This window comes from Sinocyclocheilus rhinocerous, unplaced genomic scaffold (assembly GCF_001515625.1).
Source record: "Sinocyclocheilus rhinocerous isolate Xijiao unplaced genomic scaffold, SAMN03320098_v1.1 scaffold127, whole genome shotgun sequence".
In the NCBI taxonomy this organism is placed as follows: Eukaryota; Metazoa; Chordata; class Actinopteri; order Cypriniformes; family Cyprinidae; genus Sinocyclocheilus; species Sinocyclocheilus rhinocerous.
Window position 1 is genome coordinate 246,687 of NW_015664685.1, and position 10,105 is coordinate 256,791.

General features: G+C 42.3%; 1 protein-coding gene across 1 annotated transcript; it reads left to right on the top strand.

Moving 5' to 3' along the window:
• Positions 1-619: 619 nt before the first annotated feature.
• Positions 620-10,105, top strand: bspry (B-box and SPRY domain containing). Its single transcript, XM_016541106.1, has 6 exons — positions 620-1,138; positions 2,031-2,129; positions 2,425-2,655; positions 8,434-8,459; positions 8,559-8,683; positions 9,421-10,105. The coding sequence occupies exons 1-6, from the start codon at positions 746-748 to the stop codon at positions 9,954-9,956; spliced, it is 1,410 nt and encodes a 469-aa protein (XP_016396592.1). The 5' UTR covers positions 620-745; the 3' UTR covers positions 9,957-10,105.

Below are 10,105 nucleotides of genomic sequence, written 5' to 3' on the forward strand. Positions count from 1 at the left end.
CATATAATTACTGTTAAGGATGCTATTAAAATTCTGAATTTATTTACACTATTATTGTTGTCTTTTTTCTTAAAAGTCATGACCAACAGTTAACAAGATAGAGGGAATATATTTATTTTGTCATTCATGGAGAAAACACATTTAAACAACTGTTCTAGTCTACATTTACATATCCATTTTATTTTATTAAAAAAAAGTTTTTTTTTTTTTTTTTTAAATGGTACCATGCTATTATTTGAAATACTAGATTACTGTAAATGGTCAAATATGGTTTTCAGTAATATATTTTGAACTGTTTTTGTGATGATTGTGTAGCAAATTAACTCGTGGAGTGTTGGAGCATGGAGAGTTACACATTAACAGAACAGCGCTGTCTGATTTCTAACCAATACCAGACATGCTACATGCAAGATCAGATGACAAATTAGCATATTGCTAAAATATATAGATAGATAGATAGATAGATAGATAGATAGAATGCTGCAAGAACAGTCGAGTCCCAAGTTTAACAAAAGTTTTTTTTTTTTTTTTAAAGAAAAACTTTATTTCAGACTTCAGACACTATACAACCACTCTACAAACACTTCCGTGTTATACACCTGCGACAGGTAGGCAGGGCTCTAAAACTGGATACACCTGCGCCACGGGTATTTTACAGCATATAGGCTACATCAGCGAAACCAGGCGAACCCTTCGTATTTTATTCTGCTAAAAGTAACCAAACATATTATTATTTCTCGGTGCCATGAGTACGGGACATAGACTTTGTGAACTGACAACTGTGTCCTTGCATGTCAATGACCTGGAGACTAACTCTCAGCGTGACGACCCTCCAAAACCTCAAGATCGAGTAAATGTAAGTGAAGGCGGTGGGCTGTTTTTACACACCAATGGCACAGTAAACGGAGAATCATCGACAAATCCTGTGCGCAAATTTGAGAAATCGGAGAACCATGTAGGCAGCGGTGCAGACTCCATATCGGCTTCAGGAGAAGCGAAACTGTGTCCAGTACATGAACGCGAACTACAGTTGTACTGCAGTACAGAAGGAAGACCGACCTGCTCGAAATGTGTGTCGGATGGATCTTGTCAGGGTCACACGGTGACAGAGCTGGTTACTCGGGCAACTGTAGTAAAGGTGAGTCACAATTAGGTTTCAATGTACAAAACATAAACACTAAACAATTACTAATAACATAACACGTTCGCTATTCCCTTAAAATACATTTCTAATGTTAGAATAACAGTATTTTGTATGCAATTTGTGTATGTATATTCTTATGGGGAGGACGTGGTTAGTTTCGTTATGTCAGTAACGTTACACCCCGGGATGAAGAAACTTTGTTTTTTGTTTTTTTGATCACTGCAATCGGATACATTCCCTTTGGAATTTAAGTTTTTATCTATTCCCTTTTACAAAATGTGATTTAAACTTTTCTGGCAGTAACCATGCTGTTGAACGTTTTATTATTATTATTATTATTATTATTATTCGTTTTGAATTGGACATTTTTTTATTTACATGAACTGATTTCCTAACACTTTGCCTACATAGTCTTTCTTGCTGCAGATTTCCCATACTGTAAACATTTTTTTTTTAGAATTTGTATTTCAATGCAGTGCTGTTTCTTGTTTACAATTAAAAAATAGCCTACCTGTAGGGTTCAAATCAACACTGGACTCACTTGTGTTATACTGGCCAGAAAAAGTACTTGAACTCGTTAGACAAGAAAATATCAAACCAGACATCTTTTTTAAGATAGCACAAACATTTTAAACCGAAAAACCTTACAAATGTCTTGAAATTAAATTCAGACATTTGTAAGCTTCCAATTACTTTTGAAAACCTGTATTCCTGAAACGTGTTGCCTGTGTGATCAAGCATTTCCTCAATACTTTCTTATACCTTTTTTTCAACAACAGACACATTCAGATCATATCCACATGCCTTCACATTCCTGCCACGTACATACCACTAAACTGCTGGTTTAATGCCTCTTATGTGATTTTTTTTTTTTTCTTTTAAACAGAATCAGTTGGTGGATGTCTGCGAAAAAATGCAGCTGCAAGCCCTGCGGATCGAACGATTCATTGACCGTACGCTTACAGCTAGAGAGAAAGCTGTACAGGTACCTGAAGATTTCACTAATTAGTCAGGACAGCTATATGAAACACAATGGCAATGCTTACAAAATGCACTGTAGGCTATTATTATTATTATTATTATTTTTACAGAATTATGTTATTGGACATAATTAGTTATTGGACTGTGAAATCTTGGACATGGTAACTTATTCTGTGTGACTTTAAATCATTTTTAATGTCCCTAGTCTTAAAACATTACGTCCCTGATGTTCAGATGAACTGTAGTTATAACAGTGTAATATGTCGTTGTAATTGCCTCTTGTGCTGTTTAATTGATAGACAGATGCAAACAGTGCTAGAGAACGCGTGTTGGCTCAGGTGAATGTGGTTCGTGATGCACTCGAGGAGGAGGAGCAGCGTCTCCTAGAGGCCATACAGAGAGAGGAGGAGCGAGTGGAGCAGTGCCTCCTCACTCAGAGAGCACACTGGACTCACACTCTGGAGAAACTCACACACACACGCACCAGCCTGGTGCACACACTCACACACTCGACAGATACCATGATTGTGGTGAGTGAATGAAGAGGCCAGGGGGGTAAAAAGTACAGTGAATTTGTGCAATTTGACAAATATAAAGTATGGATACTTTGTCAACACTTTACACATTCTACACATTTAACAGTCAAAGAATTTGTCATATTAAAGAATTAGAAAGTAACGTCTCAGGTTACGTATGTAACCATGGTTCCCTGAGAAGGGAACGAGACACTGCGTCCTCTAGGGGTCACTATGGGGAATGCCTTCGACGTGACCGGTGTCTAAAGCATAAATCTAAACACGACAATGATATTGGCCGGCGACAACCTATGACGTCACTACCGGCGCGACCACAGTATAAAAGGTAGAACACAGTCATCCGCTTCTTCGTCTGAAGCTTACGTCCGAAGCATGGCGAAGAAACTAGAGGACGCAGTGTCTCGTTCCCTTCTCAGGGAACCATGGTTACATACGTAACCTGAGACGTTCCCTTCCGAGGGAACTTCGAACTACGTCCTCTAGGGGTCGCTATGGGGAACGGTATACCCACGCTGCCATGCTGAGGGGAGTGCATTCCAATACCAAGTCAAGTACCAACAAGTCAAAGGAGCTGCCCCTAGGACGTTAGACGGCTGTCAGTGACATAACCCCCTACGGCCAAAGGCTTGAGCTGTGCTCCAAACTTACCTGTAAGGGCTGGCTTGTATAAAGCCCGAGTCCAGGGCAAAGCTCAAGCCTGAAATCAAAAATAACCAAGGATTCCTTTAAGGGGATAAGGCCGAGTATCAGGGCTGCTTACAAACCCATATCCTGGCCTGTCAAACAGAGACTACCTCCTGCTCTAAGAACGAGCTACCGAGGATCTCAAGATACCCAGGGAAACTTAGTAGTAACACCCTGTCTAGAAAGTGAATATGCGGAGAGTGGGGCCCAAGGTAACCGGGGCCAGAGCCAACTCAGAGAAAGGGGACGAGGCAACAACGCGTCACGCTTACCATAAAGGCTTTTAAGAAGGTGCACAAAGGCTGGCGTGCGCACCTGCCATGAATATGGACCTAGAAAGTGCACATAGAACTAGCGTGAGCACTTACCATAGATATGGATTAGAAATACCGTAATGAACCAACAGGGAGACATAGGTTGAGTGGAGCCCAAGGGGAAAACCGGGGCCTAACCAACTCATAGAAAGGGAATGAGGCTACAGCGCATAACCCTTACCCTACAGGATTTTAGAAAGTGCGCAAAATTCTTAGCGTGCACACTTACCACAATGTGGATTTTAGAAAGTGCACAGAAGCTGAGCGTGTGCACTTACCATAGCATGGATTTAGAAACACCGTTACTAAAGGGTAACCAAGAACCGGTCCCCTAGACAGGCCTAGACCCTATGTGACTGTGACCCACTCAAGGAGTGACAATAATTCAGCGAGAGGCCGCATGCTCAACCAACAAAAAGAGCAGCCTAACATGGAGGCCGAAGGAGGCCTAACAACCTGAGGCTGCTGCTAAATGAAGCTCCAAGGAGCAGAGGACCCGATGAGAGGAGACCTCAGACGCTCAATTGGGAGTGTCGTGCTCAAAGGTAACCCTCTAAGGTGAGGGGAGCACTGCTAAACTCACCACAAAAAGAGAGAAGCCTAACAGGAAGGCAGAGGAAGGCCTAACAACCCAAAGCTGCTGCTCAGTGGAGCTCCAAGGAGCGGAGGACCCAATAAGAGGAGACCTCAGATGCTCAACTGGGAGTGGCGTGGCTCAAAGGTAACCCTCAAAGGTGTGGGGAGCACTGCTGAACTCAGCAACAAAGAGAGCAGCCTAACAAGGAGGCCGAAAGGGGCCTAACAACCTGAGGCTGCTGCTCAATGCTCCAAAAACGTACAACCATACCAGTATCATCAGAGATACATAGGAGAGTGAGCCCCAAGAAGGATCCGGGGCCTGAGACAACTCAGAGAAAGGGGACGAGGCAGCATCGCGTCACCCTCACCAAAAAGTTTTAGAAAGGTGCGCAAAGGCCCAGCGTGCGCATCTACCATGATTATGGAATTAAAGGAAGTGCACAGAGAATTAGCGTGTGCACCTGACATGACAAGACTAGGCTCTAAGCAGAGAAACAACCAACTCCAGGAGCGGAAGAGACCATAGAAGCTCAACTGGGAGCAATATTCTCAAAACGAACCTCGAAGAAGGGAGCACTGCTAGGCTCAACCATAACAGCAGCCAGGACGAAAAAAGTCTACTCTTCTTTTCCACAAGAGTAGAATAACAGGGAGGCAGAAAGCCTAACGACCTGCAACCCCTGAAAGACATAGGCCTTAACCACAGCTGCTCCACTCCAGAAAGTGGAGAACTCACTCAACAGAAAAGAGGAGAACTCAGAACTACATAGGGAGCAGTATTCGAGGGGAGCATACAGGCTCAACCAAAGAAGGTAGCCCAGCAGGGAGGCCAAGAGGCCTGACAACCTGAAGGCTCCGCCTAGAGCATCTAGAGGGGCAGAAAACCCAGCTCTCCAAGATTCTCTACTCTCCGCAGAGAGGAGAAACAAGCGTTCCATTCCGGTTGAAATTACCCTTCCGCAGTAAGGGGAGCACCATGCTCAGAACGTGCCACAAAGGAGAGCTGCAGGCTCCTCGCCATAGAAATGACAGACCAAGGAGGCCACAAAAAAGGCCTAACTACTTGATGTGATCAGCTGTGAGAATTACGAGAGCGGCTCGAGAGCCCTCAGGCTGAGGCAAGTCCTCAGACTCACCCAAGCTCAGGTCTAAGCCCCTCAGGGCAAGACCGAGCAGCCCAGGGAGCATAACAGGAGACAGTGCCTCCAAATAAGCTCAACCTGGGAGAAAAACCCCAAAAGGCCCGCAGGTCCTGAGGTTGCAGCGCCATACTGGGGACATGATAACCCAGGAGGCTTCTCAGGGAAGCCTAACGACTCAGAGTCAGAGTCCAGCCAGTACGAAATTTGACAGGAATTGTCAGGATCCTGCCCGTTAGCATAAGTGATGCATCTCCAGCGAAGCTTGCTAGAAGAGGAAAGAAACGCTTCCATCTAGGAACGAAATAGAAACAAACATGTTAGATAAAGGAACCTCAGCAGAGACTGAGATGTTCCAATAAACAGAACAGGATGGCGCTGCATAAAAAGGCTAGTCAGATAATAATACAACTAGCAAGCTTTTTTTTTTTTTTTTAAAGACATGGATCACCCACCATGACTTCTGCGGCTGTCTCTCCCGGATCTTCAGTAGGTAGCTCTATGTTTTTAAAAACACAGAAACTAACCGGAACATCATAGGTCCAGCCGGAGACTGTAATACAGTACATGGAGGTAAACCTTGATCGGGGAAGGAAAGGGTTAACAGGGGAATTGGGAGAGGAAGACGAGGGTAGACTGTGAACATTGGGAATGCCTCGTCTGGATTACTTCCCTCAAGTCTTGCCTCTGACCATGACCTTTATCCAGGTCTTTCAGCAGGTCGGCCTGATAAGCCTGCAAAATTGCCATGGTATGCAATGAAACCGCCGCCTGACCTGCTGCTGTGTACACCTTGCCATTCAGACGAGATGTTATTTGAAGGGGTCTAGATGGCAAGGAGGGAGTCTTAAGAGAGGATGTCTCTCCCATAGCGAGATAGTAGGCTAGCGTCTCTTCAATGGGAGGCACCTTCTCATATCCGCTTTCGCGCATCCCCTTGATGTTGGCATAACTAGACTGCTGAAATCTGTGGACACGCGAAGAGAACGGATTTTTCCAAGTCTTTTCGATCTCCACATGAAGATCAGGAAGAAATGGAAGGCTCACCTGGGCTGGAGGGTTATGATCAGAAAGATAGCGCTCATCGAGCCAGCCGCGAGACGCCACCCTCCTAGTTCGCTTCCACGGCAAGGCGCGTTCCATAACCTCAAGCAGCTCCTCGTACGCAGGGCAGGAGGTTTGAGAGGACTCAGTCTCAACTTCCTCGTCCTCATCTAACATCTTCTGCTCTTCCTGGCCGGGAGCCAGCAGAGCACTAGCTGCTGGATCAGATGACGTCAGAGAAATAACGTCATCCTCCAACAGCTCACTCTCGTCCGTAACAGACGAATGAGTAAGGGAAAGCCCCTTCTTCAATTCATTGTCCAGGTCCACCTGAGAACCCCATGAACTCAGTTTCCTCCGTGCCTCAGCAGCGGCAGGTCCTGAGCCCTGGGGAACCGATGGCTGCCCCTCCTTCCTCAAAAAGAGGGCCAAACGAGAGCGGAGCTTTCTCATGGAGAAAAGTTCGCAATGAACGCATGCCGCCCCCTCGAGGACGTCACGTACGTGCTCCTCGCCCAAACACGCGACGCAAAGATCGTGTGTGTCATCAGGTGTCAGATAACGCTGACACGGATCCACACACTTCTTAAACGCCTTGCTAGTGCTGGTGCTCGCCATGAAAACAACAAACAGAATATTGTTCTCACCAGTATGCAACTCCAAACAAACAGTCGTGAAGACGAAGAAGAGGATGACGTGTTCTACCGGCGCCCTTTTATACTGTGGTCGCGCCGGTAGTGATGTCATAGGCTGTCGCCGGCCAATATCATTGTAGTGTTTAGATTTATGCTTCAGACACCAGTCACGTCGAAGGCGTTCCCCATAGCGACCTCTAGAGGACGCAGTTCGAAGTTCCCTCGGAAGGGAACATTATATTTATACGTTTTTTTTTTTCATTACACTCCTGAGACCCAGGAATAGACTTTTGTCCTCACTAGAGGTCATTGTATTTTAGTGAATTTTTCTGAGAACTTGCATGTCACAGTTTTAAGTCTGGATGTCCTGTACAGAGCACATTCAGGGCTTTTCAGAGATACCAAATGTTTGGAAGTTTCACCATGGCCACTCCCTCTCCATGGTCTTTAAAAATTGCTGACACTGATTTAGTGATCACATTTAACTGTCTTATGGAAATAGGATAATATTTTGTAATTGTCATTTAAATCTGACTATTTTTTAAACTCTTAATAACATCTCATAAATCAACATCTCATGAAAATGTTATGTGGTTTCAAATCAAAAAATGACTTTCTGTTACGAAACAGGATATAAATGAAATATTAGATATTATTATGAAAATCTTGCCCATTATTACTCTCATTATTACACTTCTTTTTTCATTGCATGTTGCCCCAAGAACACATTAATATGCAAATTAGATACATCATATAGATACATTGTATACAGTGGGAAACCCCGTTTATGGACACATATACTGCATAAAGCAAAATGGTATATTAAATCATTCTGTTATATCTTTCATAACATAGTTGAGAATCATCTTCATACAAAGTCCTGAAAAAAATTTTGAAACCTAAAAATTTATTGGTGATGAATTTTGGGATGAAATATGGACATTCTTGATAAAATTTACCACAGAAGAGGTGATCTCATTAAAGTAGTACACAAATTTTGAGGGGTAAAAAAACACTGTTTAATCACAATTTTTTTCAGTGCTCAAACTTATTTAAGAAAACAAATCAATCAAATTAAAAGTAATTTGTCCTGACAGCATATGGTTCTAGGACACACTTCAAATATATGACATTTCAGTACAGTTATAAATAGAACAAAACATTTTTTAAAGTATTTAGTAAATAGCAAATTCCCCAAAATAATACTTAAAATAAGTACTTCACACTTCTGAATCAGTTTCATAGTTTTTCAGTCAGTTTCTGAAAACGAATATGTTTAGATGTTCATAATCAATTAAAAATATATTCATGTGACTAATTATATTTGTGTGATATTCCACTGATTGTTGTATTTTTGATCTTTATTTATTTATTTAGAGCTCTAATGAGGAAATAAATGACAGGTAAATTCAGTTTGCAATAAATGCAATAATATGCCCACATAAATACATAAAATGACATAAGCTGGGTATGATAATTGATTGTGTACTTGACTGTGCTAGAATCGAGGATGCGGAGGGTGTTGGTAAACCTAGAGACACTGAACAACTGACTTTGAACAGAGGCTGCAGTGACAGTAAACTCATGGTGGGTTTATGGGCCAGTGCGTTACTGCTAGGGTCATCTGGTAAGTGCATTTCCATTTACACAAGACAGGATTTAATTTAAGACAGATTCATTATAGCACATGATCACCATACTCGTGGTTTTCAAACGTTGTGTTGCCACAGATTCTCAAATTTGATGACCCCTTTTCTGGGGAAAAAAAAAAATAAAAAAAAATAATAATAATTGTTATGTATAAATACCCATTTATATTGTGAAAAATAAAAATATTATAAATATGCATAAAATATTATTTGGAAAGTACTTACTTTCTATTTAGCTGCATCATCAAGAGTACTGTTAGATTTATAAGCCTGAAGAAAACACAAATTGGGGTTGTCAGTTGAACACAATAGTTATGATTTATCTCATAATTTTTGTCCAGAAAGTGTGTTCCATTTGCTGATTATTTAAACATTATAAATATATTTGTATTAATATAAAAAAAATTAAGCATTTTCAATTACCGTACTTTATTTTTCAATTGTTTAGAATTTTTTTATGTACTTTTTAATATATCTTCCATTTACATACTGTTTTTCTTTGAACTTTTCTGTGGACCCCTTAACACCTTCCTTTAGCCCCCTTCAGTTCCTTAGACCTGCTTACATATTGCTAACTCTGAAAAAAAAAAATAGGTGTAAAAGCAATTTTCAGTGTACTGTAATATTTTGAAGCACTGGCATTCTACATCCCTTACATTCAACTTCAAATGTTCTTGCTCTGAACATCTTCTTAACATATCCTTCTTTTCTTTAGACCACAGATTAACTACACTACACTTTGAAGCTCAGACGGTCAGTCCTCTTCTCTCCCTCTCCAACGATCAGTGCACCTTAACTTTCCTGCCAAAACGTCAGCGTCAGTCACCCCCCTATGACCCGGCGCGCTTCGACACCTGGCCCAATGCCCTCTGCTCCCCTCCTATGTCCTCTGGTACTCACAGCTGGGTACTTGACATGGGCACGAGTGCTGCCTTCAAAGTGGGTGTATGCTATTCCAGCATAGAACGCAAGGGGTCCGGCAATGCCGCACGATTGGGCTACAATACAAAATCATGGGTGCTCTCACATTATGAGGGAGATTTGTCTTTCTGTCATGATGGATGTAATGTGGGTATCACAGTGGCTAAGAAGCTCAAGCGAGTGGGACTGCTGCTGGATTGGCCCAGTCAGACCCTGCTGTTCTATGATCCTGAATCTATGTCTGTGCTGCATGTAGTCAGACATGCTTTCAGTGAGCCGCTGCTGGCCGCCTGCGCCGTGGCTGATCAGAGTGTCTCTATAGTGCACTGAACACCCGATGAATGTTAATAAAGGCTCTGAAGATCCAGGGGACTTGAAGGAATAGTGGATGTGACATTATGCAATGTCATTTGAACCAATGATCATTTTTAAAAATGTTTTACATTATCTGTGCCATCGAAGACCAATTTATGCAAAAG

Bases quoted from the DNA above. Each gene is read 5' to 3' on its own strand.
- bspry (XM_016541106.1), top strand. From the start codon at position 746: ATGAGTACGGGACATAGACTTTGTGAACTGACAACTGTGTCCTTGCAT. The intron at 2,656-8,433 runs GTGAGTGAATGA...TTATTTATTTAG, and splicing joins CGACAGATACCATGATTGTG to AGCTCTAATGAGGAAATAAA. The intron at 8,684-9,420 runs GTAAGTGCATTT...TCTTTTCTTTAG, and splicing joins GTTACTGCTAGGGTCATCTG to ACCACAGATTAACTACACTA.